The sequence below is a fragment of the Onychostruthus taczanowskii genome, unplaced genomic scaffold, assembly GCF_017590055.1.
Source record: "Onychostruthus taczanowskii isolate IOZ18803 unplaced genomic scaffold, ASM1759005v1 scaffold12, whole genome shotgun sequence".
Lineage (NCBI taxonomy): Eukaryota > Metazoa > Chordata > Aves > Passeriformes > Passeridae > Onychostruthus > Onychostruthus taczanowskii.
Window position 1 is genome coordinate 9,424,388 of NW_024498351.1, and position 15,159 is coordinate 9,439,546.

At 36.8% G+C, this 15,159-nt stretch overlaps 1 protein-coding gene across 1 annotated transcript in view; it reads right to left on the minus strand.

Annotated features, from left to right (window-relative positions):
* The window catches only part of SPOCK3 (SPARC (osteonectin), cwcv and kazal like domains proteoglycan 3), a 157,895-nt gene that overhangs the window by 34,112 nt on the left and 108,624 nt on the right, over window positions 1-15,159 (minus strand). The window contains exon 5 of the mRNA XM_041427939.1: window positions 8,545-8,659. Coding sequence (XP_041283873.1) covers window positions 8,545-8,659 — 115 coding nt within the window. The remainder of the gene's footprint in view (window positions 1-8,544; window positions 8,660-15,159) is intronic.

Sequence of the window (15,159 nt, forward strand, 5' to 3'; positions counted from 1 at the left end):
GAGTTTGTTGTGCTGCACAGACTAAAATCTCCAAATAATTTGCATGTTTTGGGGACTCTAGAACTGAATTTGTTCATTAATTGTTTCAAGATCTAAGTGAAAATTAATAATTATAAAACCTAAAATGAAAACAGCATTAATTATCTTCTTTTATCATAACAGTTTGCCTGTCATGAATTGCAGGAACACACACAAAACCATGGGCTGATACACTGTAGATAACTTTTTTGCCTCTAAAGGCATATTCACCACTGGGTTCACTGGGGCTTCCCCTCCTACTAAAACACAAGGGGAAAGGAAGCAAAGAAATCAATCAAGATAATCAAAATTTTCATCATCAATCATTTTAAAGCAACATCCTCTAGAACAATCTTTTCCCCTGTGAAAAGTATATGAATACTTTGTAAGAATACAACTCTGAATGACTGATTACTCATCTTGTATATAATGAGGTTTTACCTAAAAAGAACCACAGTATAAATGGGCCTTAGTGTTGGAACAACCCCACAGAAATCAAAGATTACAAAAAAAGCACAGGATGGACAAGGAGTGCCATGCTGTCCCCAGCTCCTCAAACATGCACACCTGTTTTCTAAGCCACAGCTTGCACAGGATATAAATGCCCTCGGTGTCCTACGATAAAAAGTACTCACACAGTGAGCTGAGATGCAACACTGACATTATTTTAGAAATCAAAAACTGTAGTGAACAACTATTTATAACACAAGACCAGATCTGCCAGTTCAACACTCACTTGCTGAGTGTTGAACAAGAAATATGAGGAGCAAATTCTCCAAGTACAGTCCACCACAGTAGGACAGAACTGCTTTCCACAGCACTGAGACCTTAGGAATTTTCCATTTAGAAGTAAATTTGTGGATGTGACATACAAACCAGGATTTGACAAAACTGTATAAATTTGAGTACTCAGAAGCTTCTGAAAGCAGCCACAGAAACTGGAATGTTTTGGAAATAAACAGGCCAAATGAAGAGCAAAGACAAGGTGGTTTAAAGAAGATTGCTGTTGCAAAAGTGCTTGGGACAAAGAGCTGTTTCCAGTGATGGGCATGTAATATTCCCATCTTCCCTTTAGTGTCATAGCTCTTTGCAATACTGACAACAAGCACCCAGCTAACAAGCCTTTCTCAGTATAATACTTCATCCTGAAAACAATAAAATGTTCTTCTTCAAAGCATTCTCAAGGATGTTCTGCAGTGTTACAGGGATTATTTTTCATAAACACAGTATATACACTCGAGCTTTTTTTACAGTATTATTATGGAACAGGCAACCTTCCCTTAATCCTTCACTTCTTCCTTGTAACAGTCAAGCTCAACCAAATTTTAATTCGTTCTGCAATTATGACTTAATTGCAGAGAATATCAAAACTATAGATGGCTTCTCAAGCACATTCTGCCTTTTCCCTTTTTTTACACTATCAGCTCCACTCTGATATGAATTAATAGTATTCTTTTACTAGAATGTCTCTGCCTCATTGCTCTACCTGCATTTATGATTTTATTTCTTTTCTGCATAACACATACTTCTACCGCTTGCTCTCAAATATTCTAATCCCTGTAAGAACAGAAAGAAACAGCAAAAATTTTTTAGCCAAAAGGTCATCTACCAGTGTAGTAACCAATTCTAGTTATCCTTTTCAAACTATAAAGGTGTTTTGAGCAAAGTGAGCACACACTATTCCATGCAGAAGTTTGAAATTACAGGAGAAACAAGCATCTGAAGCAAAACTGAGTCACTTCTAAAGCCTAAGAACAGCTTACACAGCTGCATCTCCATTTCTCCAGTCCTTCAAACACAGCCACAGGCCCCTCATCACTCCCACATCACACATGGACAGTACCTGGCAAGCAGCCTGTAAGACTCCTTTCCAGCCTTTCCCAGCTCCCAGAGGAAGGAAGCCCAGGTACGTGGGTGAGCCCTGGCTAAGCCCAGGCTGGCTGACAAGGGAACCAGGGATGGTGGGCACACAGGTCAGACCCCTCTCATCCCAAACACATTATCTGTCATTCTACACCACATTAGATCGCTACTAATCACACTACATTAGATTACTACTAATTATGATGGAAAAGTCTCTTTTTAGAAAGTCTTAACATGGAGTCTGATTATTAAAAAGAAGATACTGCTGACAATTTTACTTGGATAAAAAGTCACTTGGGAAAAAGAAGATATTCAGTTAAAAAATTTAGAAGAATTACACAAAAAATATATCTTAGCATTGAAGAAACAACCAATAAAATTAGTTCCACTGAATTTCTGTTATTACACAAACACAGTAATGAATCCTAAATAAATGCCTTTCACAAATACAGTAACACAGTATTTTTGTGCTAGCAAATTCCCTATCATACATATGAAATAATTTACAAATATAAATAAATTGTTGCAAAGATTATTATTCTGCTATCTCAGAAATAATCTACCATTTATAAAATATCTAGTAAAGCTCTAAAATCTGGTAAAACAACAGTACTTCTTATTAAAGATCAAGTAGAAAATGGTCTATAACTCACTTTATATACAACAGAGAAAAAAAAAAGACATTCTAAATTAATTTGGCTGACCAAATATCAAAGCATAAAAATCCACAATGCATCAATTTTCACTTTATTTTCAAATAGCTTTAAATTATACATAAGGTATACTTACAGCTCACCATTACTGTAAATGTGTGTAACAAAGTAAAAAAGGTAAAAGCTTGGATGCTTGGAAAAATACAGGCTTAAGATGAATAGCATTAAGATTGAAAAGTAAAATCTATGTATTCTAGTAAAAAAAAAAAAGCAATAAAAGCAGAATGAACATTTACTTGTAAGTCAATGAAGAACTGAACTGAAGAACTACAATGTATCTACAATAATGCATTTTGGTTTCATAGCACCTTTAAAATCAAAAGGTTTCAGAAACAATAATAAAATAGTGTTCAGAAACATCAGTAGAGTAAGAAGGCTTACCTATGGATAATGTATTTTCCTCTAACAAGGAATCTTATGGCCTATTTACATTTAAATCAATAGCATGGTTCATGCTGATGCCAGCAGTAAAGGCAAGAGCAGAAATATTAGCCCAGATTCAATTTTTGCTGTGAGCCCACAATGACACCAACCTCAAGCAGTGTATATGAGTACAGATAAGACAAACTCCTGGATTTGAGTGCTTCCACTGATACCACTCATCATTATGCTCTGGCATTTCAGGCTTCATCTAAAGACTATGTTGAGAAAGATTAGCAACATTTATGAAAATTAAGCAACTAAGAAAGCATAGAGAATTTATTTTATTGCTGCATTTTATAGAACTGTAGAAGGAATTACATTAAAAAAATGTACTGAATATAAATATATGGCTAAGAAGAACAATAAACTAGAAAGCTGACAATTACCCAGTGCATATTTAACTCACATATAATAAATGTTGCTACCACCTGTACTCCCACACTACCAAGACCACCTCCTTTCATTTATTGTGCATATTCCTCTGAGAGAGAAGGTTAACTGAGAGCAGCTTGCCTGTGATGAGAACTAGCACTTCTCCCTTTGTGTTTATTTTTATAGGCTGGTCACTTAAGTTTCTGTAACAAGCATGACAGTGTGAAATTAGATAATTTCAAAAAAAAATTAAAACACACTACCATGTTTGTAAATAAAGGTCAAACAGCAATATAATATCAGGCCTAATTGGCCTAGTACATGTTGGTTTGAGCATGGATTTTTATTCTATTGATATCCTGTAGTTACCTTTTCAAAAAAGAAACAGGGGATTACAAAACAGCAGTATCTGTCATTGAAAGGCAGAAATACAAAGTAGAGATTAAGGAGTTAACACAAGTGGTAATTTTGGCTCTCAATCTCTTTATTTGTGAAGTTTGGAAATGAGTCAGTGTTCTCTCCGAATGTAAATGAAACAAAAGCTCTTTTTTGGCATCTATACCTGTACTATATGAAAAGTAGTAGAGGTCATGTATTGAAAAGATGATGCTATGCAAATTAAATCAGGGGATTTGGGAGAGTGTTGCTTGCTTGTTTGTCCCTCTATTTGTTTTTCAAGAACTGATGCACACAGAACAAACCAGTACCCACAGCGTCTTTAATCCTACTGTTATTTATCCCCATCTCTACAAAGCAATTAACATTTTGGCCATATTCAGTATAAAACAGGACACAGCTGAGAGGGCAGTCATATTCTGTGATTAAAGTCTTTCAGACTGAAAATACTTTGAGCATACAATGTTGCCTTTTCACCTCCTCCTGGAAAAAGCTTAGAGCCAAAGAGCATGACATTTGTAAGAGCTTCCTTGTTACCTACATAGTCCACCTCAGATGCTGAAAGAAAGAGAAGCCCCTTTTTTATCTTCCATGAATATAAGACTAAATCTCTTATCTTAGTGAAAATATCAAGTGAGCTCTTAGCATAGGATTTATTAGAGATTAACTCAAAAATTATTAAGACTGAATTCTTCTATTTCAGTAGCTAATAAAAATGCATATTCAGTATTTTACCAACAATGACATAGCTTTTGCCATTTAAACTGCAGGGCCTTCAATTGGCCCTGAGCTTTTGGGTGTGACTGCGTGTCTTAGCTGAATCTTGACTCTATGTCAGAGCAGAAACACACCTTATTTCTATGAAGAAGGTATCCAAAGACATAATTGAGAAGGATGCTGTACTACACCTCAGCCAAATCTTTGAAATAGACTGGGAGACCAGGATCCTGGGCATGTCACAGCACACTTTTGTCAGAATGTTAGTGCAGCTTGACAGGGAAATAAAGCAAAGCACTCTGTCAAGATTTTTAATTTTAAGAATAATTATACTTTCCCAATGTATGCACTCTGGAGTAGACAAATTTGAGATAACTTAGATACCTTTTTTAGATACCTTTGAAGGTCTTTAACCATAAGCTAAGAGCTGTCAGCCATACACTCATCTGCTGAGAAAATTTCTGCAGAAATGCCTTTGATCTTCATTGACCACACTTTGAATCACATACATTTTTTCTTAGCTATCAGAGTGAAGAGCAGGACAAGCAAGGGACAGGGCTTGCTACATCTCAGAGCAAAAGGACCATGACCACTATTTGAAAGAAAAAGTTGTGCCCAGACACTGCCAAGGGGACAAGACTTCCTGGTTTTTTAAAAATGTTCAGTGCACAGAATCCTTCTGAGCTTCTGGTTCTACATAACCACTGAAAAAAAGCCTCAGAAGTGCTCAGGAAAATTAAGATCTGCAGATTCTGACTCAGTGAAATCATTTTATTCACAGCTGTGCAACTCAGTATGACCTGGGTACCCAAATGCTGGCACATACTTCAAAAGGAGATTGGGGCAAAGGCAGCACATGAGGCAATGGCTATGCTTGGAAAACAAAATGCTTCCTCAAGTGTCTCTTTAACACCTCTGTCACAAGTGGTAATGCTTCCCATCCATTCTGCTTTACCTTCTCTTCTCACTGTGCTTCTACACAACTTCCAAAGCCCTCCCTCTCTTCTGTACTCCCCAGTTACTTCCAAAGCCCTCCCTCTCATCTCTACTCCCCATTTACTTCTAACTTCATGTTCCCCTAATACCGTCTCTAATGCTCTGCAGATATCCCTCTCTCATTTGTAACCCTAAGTTTGTCTTTTCTGTCTCTTTTTAAAAATTACTAGAGTACCTATTACAGTTTGTAGTTTATATGATATCCATTGCTTAATCTGAATTACAATCAAAACAAAGATGGTAAAGATTTTTATTTTATTGCGAGTTTTCTTTGTTATTGGGTTTGGGGTTTTTTTTTGCTTGTAACTTTTGTTTTTCTGAACAACTTACACATCTAGATCCAAATCAAGTTCTTAGCTCTTTCATTTCTGGATTAAACACAAGAGACCCTGAGCGTCAGCTGGGTTCAATGTCTCTAAATGTATTATTAAAATGCGACAGCCTTCACAAAAGCCTGGATCCCATCACGTGCCTCATGCATTCATCAGAGATAACGATTAGACAAATTTCATAGTTCACTTCCAACTAAAAGAACTCTCTGATTTCATTATTAAGTTCACAGACATTTTAAGAAAATCAGTTTTTCTGAATAGTGGTTTAATTTTGCTTCCCAAAGGAGTACAGCATTCCACACCAAGACTATTTTGGTAAAGTTCACAGACATAGTATGCTCTCCAGATACACCCAAAAAATCAGCAATTTCAATCTGAAAAATGAACAATTGTCCCAAAAAGCCTAGGTATTTTTGGAAATCCTTATTAAGTTATCCCTGAAAAAGAACAGTAACCTTACTTTGCCTGTTTAGCGTTATCAAATTTGCAAGCAACTGACATACACGTACACAGCTTAGAATCATAGCAACATTTAGTCTGGAAAATATCTCCCAAGATCATCGAGTCCAACTGCAACAACACTTTACAGAGCTCCATTTAAAGCCAAAAACTGTATTCTTATAACTGTTGTTAGAAGAACTTCTGTTGCAAGAAATTTTATATACTGTCACAATAAAAGCTGAAATTTCACTAATGATGCTCAGCTCACTTTCATGTTTCTCTAGTTTCCTGGCTTTTGGCCTTGTAAAGAAAATATATTAACAAATTTCATGGAATTTGGAAAAGCCCTGTGTTTTGCTTGCTCTGACAATCTGTCAGGACAGGATTAGTGTTAATTCCTATACCCATGAGACCTTTTTTCCTTTTCTTTTACATAACTAGGCAACAAGTAATCTTGATTCCCTGGCAACTTAAATCATCAAGAAGAGTTCATTCTTAATTTTAAAAAAATTCAATTTTTTGAAGCAAAAAAATAAAAATTGTCTCTAGATTTTTCTTCAGTGTTTTAGCACAGGAATATGAAAAATCAAATATGCTTGAAATAATACACACAAAAAATAACTGCATCAGGTGAAACAGCTTCCAGCAGGGAGATCTTATCTTGGTAAAAACTAAGGGCAATTATAGCGTAATAAAAGACTGATACTGGAGAGTGGTAGGCATACTACTCACAGAGATGCTTTTCACCTCATTATCTTAATTTCACTTCATGCCCACTGTTAAGCAAATATTCCAATATCCATCCTGAAGATACAGAAACTATTGCTAGAGGATGCTGCAACCTCTTAATTAATTAAGGTTACACTCACTGTATATCTTATCAAAGGGGCCACATTAGCCACATGATGCCAGGTCTTCCAGTACTTTTCATTTTGTTTAACAATGCAAAAAGATGACATATTTATCTATTTATTTTCAAGATACTTCATGAAGTTCTAAATTAATGCTTTAAAAAACATCAAGATAATAATTTTGCAGAGGGTTCCAGCACAAGGAGTATTTAATTACATATATTCAATTAATATTTAATTACACAATCAATTATATTGCCAAATATGAAAAAAGGGACCTAAAGAAGTGTTTCAGAGCAGTTTTTAATTGACTTGTATGCCTGCACACAGTTTATTCTTTATAGTGGTCATCTTCATCATTGTTTAAAGAACATTAATTTGTTTTTTAAACTAGAAAAAAAAATATAGTTTTGGCAGTAGTTACAGCTTATAATGGAAAGTAAGACTAACCTGCACAATAGATCTGGAATAGTGCTTCAAATAATGAAATATCAGCGTTAATGCAGGAATGCGATGTTTGTTTCTTTTATTGTTATAAGGTTACTACAGGAAAAAACCAACATCCTTAAAAACTAATTTTTGTGTCTTTTCAATGTATTTTACTCATCAAAAGTGTTACTATACAGACAGAACAAAAAGATGCATCTAACAGAGATCATTCTAAAGAAAATTTTAAAATGCAGACCTCCAATCATGCTTTTCTTGACAGATTCAGGTCTGTGGTAGCCTAAAACTTCATGACCGCTCTCTATCCAGAAGCACCAAAGATGGTGTCATGTTTTGTTTAACCACCACCTTCCAAAATCACCTGGGAGCCACTGAAATACAAACATGCACAGCCACCATTTTTCTTCTCCAGTTTGTTCCAGCTGCACCTAAAATGCCTGAGAAGCACTGCAAAGCAACTTCATTTTCTAGCAGCATAATCTCATTCCTGGTCTAAAAGGAAGCTGATTTATTCCTATCAAGCATTCTTCAAACAAACTCACATGATACAGCCATTACTAACAGTTCTACAGCTCAACTGCTTGCTCCTGTGACCAGCAACAAGGACTTCTAAGTTTCCTTCCTTTCTGTTACACTTCATTTTCTTGAATATCCAACTGAAAACACTGAGGTGCAAGGAATTAATTTCTGGTTTTAAATGCACCTATAAGCATCTCAAGGAGTCAAGGAGTATCAAATAGCAAATGAAAAAAAAGAACAGCAGTAACTCACACTAGAATAGCAGATTTGAAAAATACCATGGTATTTTACTAAAGGTACAACTTCAAAACCCTTGGCAAAGAAACAACCTTGAAGAAAATATATCTGGTTTTATTCAAGAATAATGACTGTTTCTGATAACTGTAATATTCCATGTGCAAAATCTTCCTTCTGGAAATAAGTATTAAAAATATTACACAAATTACCATCACTCACCTCTCCTGTCATTTCTGCCTGCATTTGTGGATTTGTCAGAAGGGCAAGGGCAACGTCCTTCACATTTCACTGAAATTTGTTTTCCTGAGACACAGGCTTGATAGTCTAATTTGCACTGTAGGGAGACAGAATGACTATCATTAACACAAATATATCTTATTAAAAAAAATTATACTTCTATGAAATTTGAAGCAATGCTTAAATCTTTGTGTAGAGGCGGGAAGAAGAGTCTTCTGCAATATATGCTACTTTTGTAACAAAAATTAGATTCAAGAAAGCTACAAAGTTTTGGGTTCCTAGCCTGGCTACAGTTCCAAGACTTAATTCAGAAGCATGAAAGCACTTGCGGTGTGAGACTGATTTGAACGTCCGTGCTAATAGGAAGCAGACTGCATTGGTTTTATCTGTATTCAAAGAGCAAATAAACACAGCAACAATATTCATTATTGACAGGAAGCAGTAAAGAGTCAATTTTTATAGAATTTGTCACTGAATTTCTATCTTTAAGATGACAGTGTCCTGGTAAAAAGTGTTAATGAATAAAATGAAAATCTGTGCCTAATGTAATTCTGGATAGTGACTATCTTTTCTGATACAGAAACAGATTCATTTGTGAGGTTCTGATCTCTGTACTTACAGCTCCAACTCAGAAATCACAGAAAAGCCAACTATATGTGAGAAACAAAATTGTTCTTTCAAGCATATAAAAATAATGTAATTAAAAAACACATACAGAGAAAATAGTATCATTGTAAACATTGTCACTCTTACTTTTTCTTCCAATAAAACAGTTCTTTGCATAGAGATCTTTCCCTGGGATGTTCTGTCAATGTATTATCAGGAAAAACATAAACAAGAAACAGAGGGGAGAAGCATCTACAAAGAGCTTTTTCCCAAAGCAAAAGAAGAAAGATGGTTATGGAGAACACTTCATCCTTGAACAAAAGATGCCAGATGTCTCATCAAATAGGCAAAGGACACAGAAGCATATGAGTCAGAAAAGCAATTCAAGTAACAAATAAAAATATGAAGTGTTTGCTGTGCATCACAACACTTCAGAACAATCTCACCAGAATTCTTCTCTTTTATTCCCAGACTCATATTTTGTTTGGGTACATAACTTCATTGTAATGCAGTTACATTATTTAATTATCAGGATTTCCAGAGAATGCTAAAGTCAAAGTTTCTCTCTCTCTCTCCTAAAAATATGTAAGGGGTGGGAACACTGTAGCTATGAAAGAATCAAGGAGCCTCCTGAAGTTTCCACCAGTAAGTAGATGTAAGCACTGTGAATTTACAGAACTTTATCAACTTTTTAAGCACTCAGACTTCTGGTCTTGTCACACTCTCATGCAGTTCTATATCTTGCATGACCTGAAGTGCATCACTGTATCAAAATAGTACATTTTTGCACCACTGCCAGTACTAAAAAGACAGAAATAATCACCTCAAATTTTGTGTACTTAAATAAAGTCATGATTGTACTTCAGTTCTGAATTTGTCACCTTTGGCCAAAAATGCATGGTTAAAGGAAAATTACACTAACAGAACCTTTTAAATTTCCCAAAAAAACCCCAACATAACTGTTCCAACTGAAAGCTATATAGCACTAATATCTCACAAAGGACTAGAAAATGGAAATAAAGCAAACACCTTCCCATGCTGATTTTGAAGCAACTGAATACTTTTTCTATCTCAATTATTCTGGCTGTACAGGAGAGTGCTTGCATTACTATGATTCCCACCAGCCCTCTCTCCAGAAAGTACATGACCTAATTCATATTTTAATGCTCCAACCAGTATTTGGAGTTTGTGGAATGGATTATCACTCGAATTTAATACTCATCTCTGTTAAAAAGAGATGTCTTATGTCTTTCTGTTTTTAAGATCTGAGAGTTTTTATTATTCAAACTTAGTAGTTTAAGGATTCAAACCTACAGATAGTTGTGCCCTTAGGCTTTGATTACTCCCCTTGGAGAGACTGCCACTTAAGATTTGACATATAAACCCATTCCAGGTCTGATTTACTGAGAAACAGAATATGACAAGTGAAGAAAAAAAAAGTAATACTCCTATTTAATTTCTGAAGACTTCTTTAATACTTTCTTGAGAGATTATTTATTATATTATTATAATCTTGAGAGATTATTTTTTTAAAAAACTCCAATGCTCTAACTTTGATTCACTCAAATGTTGCTGAAGGGACTAGTAAATACTTCATAGGTGCTTCAGCTAGCAACATGAGTTGCAAGTTTAGATTTTTTTAAATTTATTTTTCTTTGAAGTTGTCTACTCATTCCTATTTGTAAATAACACTACCCTTTTAAACACTAAAAATTTAATGCTCAACACCTGGCACAGGCAGAGATAAAGGAGATACTGAGTGCAAGGTCAGCATACAACACTTCCAAATCAGTATTCCCATTCACAGCTATGATAAAATTTTACCCTCACTGACCTCCTTTTAAGGACAGGCAGGCAGCAGAGATATATTCATTTTTTTCAGAAACAAAGCAACATCATGGTGCTTGCATAAGCTGGAAATGAATAAAGGCAGTTCTGACAATTTCTTACTAGCAGCTAACAACACCAGGAACAGAACTCTGGTTCAAACCTCTTGACATCATTCCCCAAATTAACAGTGCACTAGGATACTGTAAAGATAGCTCTGTTAACTAAAGGTGGGTCAAACTTCCCTCAGTGTTACTCTTAAACTGGTAAAAGAGCAAGCATCACATGTGAAAAAACACAGAAAAAGGAATAACTGGCATGCAGGCTATGAGGACACAATGAGAAAGAGTGTCAAAAGGGAGAGGTGGTGTGAGGGGATTCATGCCAGGGCAGTACTCTAAGAGCTGCCTGACTTCCCAACCACATCTCTCTCCATGGCTTTTCAATGGTCTTGGGAATCTGGAGAATTAACAGTAAGCTGGCAAATACTGACCCAGTCCCACTTCCATGCCTGGTAAAATTATGGAAAAGATTATTCTGGGAGTTACAGGAAGACATACGAAGGACAATGCAATCAATGGCCACAGCCAAGACAGCTTAACGAGGATGAAGTCCAACTGGACAATTTCCTTTTGCGATGAAGTTACCCACCTAGCTGACCAAGGGAAGCCAGTCGATGTAATCTTTTTGGATTTCAGTAATGCTCTCAGTGCTGTCTCTCACATTTGTCCACATTTGTGGACAAAATGTCCAGCAGACAGCTGGATAAACTCATCATGCGATGCATGAGCCCCTGACTCATGGGCTGGACACAAAGCACTGTGGGGTGAATGGGACAACACTAGGGGAACATCAGGCTGGTGTCCAGTTACTACTGGGGTTCTGCACAGCTCCACTGTAGGGCCAGTGCTCTTCAAGGTCCTCGTAAACAACTTGGATGGCAGGACTCAAAAGTATATGAAGTAAGTTTGCCAATGACATTCAGTTGGGAGGAGGTGTTGACTCCCTCCAAGGCAGAGAGGTCCTGCACAGAGACCTGGACAAATAAGAGGGGTGGGCAATCAGCAGCTGTATGAAGATCAACAAAGAAAGTGCCAGATCCTGCACCTAGAATGGGGCAACCCTGGATGAATACAGCTGAGCTGGGGAATGAGATGCTGGAAAGCAGCACCGTGGAAAGGAAACTGGGGGTCCTGATTGATGGCAAGTCGAATTTGAGTCATTGTGCCCTGGTAAACAGGAGGACCAACCGTGCTCTGGTGGGCATCAGGTACAGCATCCCCAGCCAGGCAAGGAGGAGGGGATTGTCCTGCTCTGCTCTGCACTGGGCAACCTCACCTCAAGTCCTGTGTGCAGTTCTGGGTGCCACAAAATAAAAAAAAGATATAAGCCATTAGAGAGCCTCCAAAGGAGAGCCACAAAGATGGTGAAGGGCCTGGAGGGGAAGCTGTATGAGGAGTGGCTGAGGTCACTTGGTCTGTTCAGCCTGGAGAAGAGGAGACTGAGGGGAGACCTCACTGCAGCCTGCAGCTTCAGGGAGGGCAAAAGGATGGGCAGCACTGGTCTCTCCCCTGTGGTGAGCAGTGACAGGACTCAAGGGAATGGTCTGATGCTGTGTTAGGGGAGGTTTAGGTGGCATACTAGGACAAGGCTCTTCACCCAGAAGGTGCCTGGGCACTGGAAGAAGCTCCCCAGAGAAGTGGTCACAGTACCAGCCTGACAGAGCTCAAGGCTCTCATGGTGTGACTCTTGGGGCTGTCTTGTGCAGGCCAGGAGTTGGACACGCGGATTCCTGTGGGTCCCTTCCAACTGAGGTTATTCTATGATTCTAGAGGGTTGGAAGATAAGCTAAAGGATATCCTATTAAACATAGAAGAGTTTTAGAACATAGAAATATATAAAAATAGTCATAATATTAAAATAGGCTAAATGTAATGTAATGTAATGTAATGTAATTCAATACAGAAAACTCCTATGTTCTACTGTTACATAGACAAAATAATCAAGATATTAACAACAAGCCGGAGCAAGTTGCTAGACATCCATTCTAAAGGAAAAATAGAATGGATGATCTAGTGATCATTAAGAACAACTGAATGCTTTTTAAAAACATTATGCCAGGATATACAAATGTTAGTGCAACCTACAAAACATGTAAAATAATTTCTCATAGCTCTGGCAGCATTGTACAGATTGTGACAAGGTTTCAAAGACAGGAATTAAATGGAAAAAGAGTAACAAGAATAATGAGAAACCTAGAAAATAGTAGCCAAAAAGAGGCTGAAGGGCTGGGTCTTAAGAAAAGACTATTCACAAAACAGCTGTCAAATAGGCAAAAGACACCTGAAAGATACCTGAAAAGAATACCACGATGAATGTTACAAGAAATAATTGTCTGAAACTGCTGCAGAGAAGTAATAAATTAGATACTAGGCAGACGTTTTAAGAAGGGTAATGCCATCTTAAAACAAATCATTGGAGAAGCTTTTTGAATCTCAATAATTGTCTTTACGACCAGGCTTAGATAAATCCACCAGGAGTTCCACCTGTGTATCTTATCTTGCTTTGAGAACACGGGGGGATCAGATGGCATCCAGCTTATTCAGCTGGGAAGCACAGTACCAACCCGCTCCAGGAATGAACCAGTGTCAAAAGATTATTGCTTGTATAAATCTTGTTCATTTACTGAAGAGTTTCAAAGATGTGTAATGAGTGAACTAGGGAGATGGCACAAAAGAAAAGAAAAGTAATGCTTATACTGGTCTATTGATCCTAGATAATTTCAGCAAAATTCCCTTGGGTACTGAGTGTATTTGTGCTCTCCTGAGCTCTTGAAAACCTGATATATTATTTGGGAACATGGTAAATATTTTTAGATAAACTAAAACAAAAATTAGTTGAATATATAAATGCTTTGCAATGTAAAATATGAACAAAAAAATCCTTAAATTGGATATCCACATCTCACATATAATTTATTTGCTTTTATCTGCAGAAGCATCATCTATCTATAAAATGACATATCACACAGAGGGACAGCGTGTGAGACAGCTGTAAATTAGTTGCTATTTGCAGACTTCTCAAAATGTACAGGGAATAAAGACATATTAAAGTAGATGAGAAAATTAGTTTAACTGTCTGGCTACCATATAATAAAAGACATAAGAGTGTACTGACAACAATTTCCTGATTAGATAAAAGGGAGGAATATCCATTCTCTGTGTTAAGTGAGTGAAGAGCCCTCTGGAAGAAAGCAACAGAATTAGAATTGCATTATAAGTCTTCCCAAAAAGAAAGATAAAGTCCTTGTACCACATTCATCCTGGCATTTCCAATAATTTTATCAATCTGCTTTTTCTCACAGACTTAATTCTGTTCCTTTTTGAGAAGGCCTCAACGTCAATGCAAGATAACATCTTCCACAACAGTACTGTCTTGCCAGGAATGTCTAGTGGCTTGTAAACAAAACTAACTCAAACTAAGTAATGAAGACACCTGTGACTTCTCTGGCACGTGAAGAACAGAAGCTCATGAACAGAAGCCTTGAGGTACAATCTGCAGACACTCCCCTCCAATCCCTCTTTTCCATCTGTATACATCCTGGGCAGGTGGAAGCAGATCTGGTACACCCCGACAGCACAGAAGTCAGCAGAAATTAGCTGAAATTAGGATATTCATCTAGATGTCCAGTAAATACTGTGTCCCCTATGTACTTCAAGCCCTTCACATTGAAAGACTGAAGTCTGGCCAGATACACTAACACACCATTCTCTAAACAGATGCATATCTGTAATACTGGACAAAGTGAGAATTCAATTAAGAGTCTTCCAGATATTTTCATCTGCTGAGGTGCTGATACTTACAGAAATACTTTCTAGAACACCATAATGTTTAATACTGAGAATTTAGTAAATTACTTTTTTAGGCAACTAATAATTAATATTTATGCAACTGCAGAATCTCATCTTGAAAGGTAACCATCACTTTTAAGTGTACCTTATCTCAATGACAGCTCTGTAGAAGTCCCTGATGTTTTTGTACATTTAAAAATCCAACAGGGCATGCTATCCAATTCTAAGAAAAAATACACAAATAATTAAATTCAGACTCCCCCTGATATTGTATGCTACAAATAGAATTGCTGGGTTTATTTCAAATATCCTT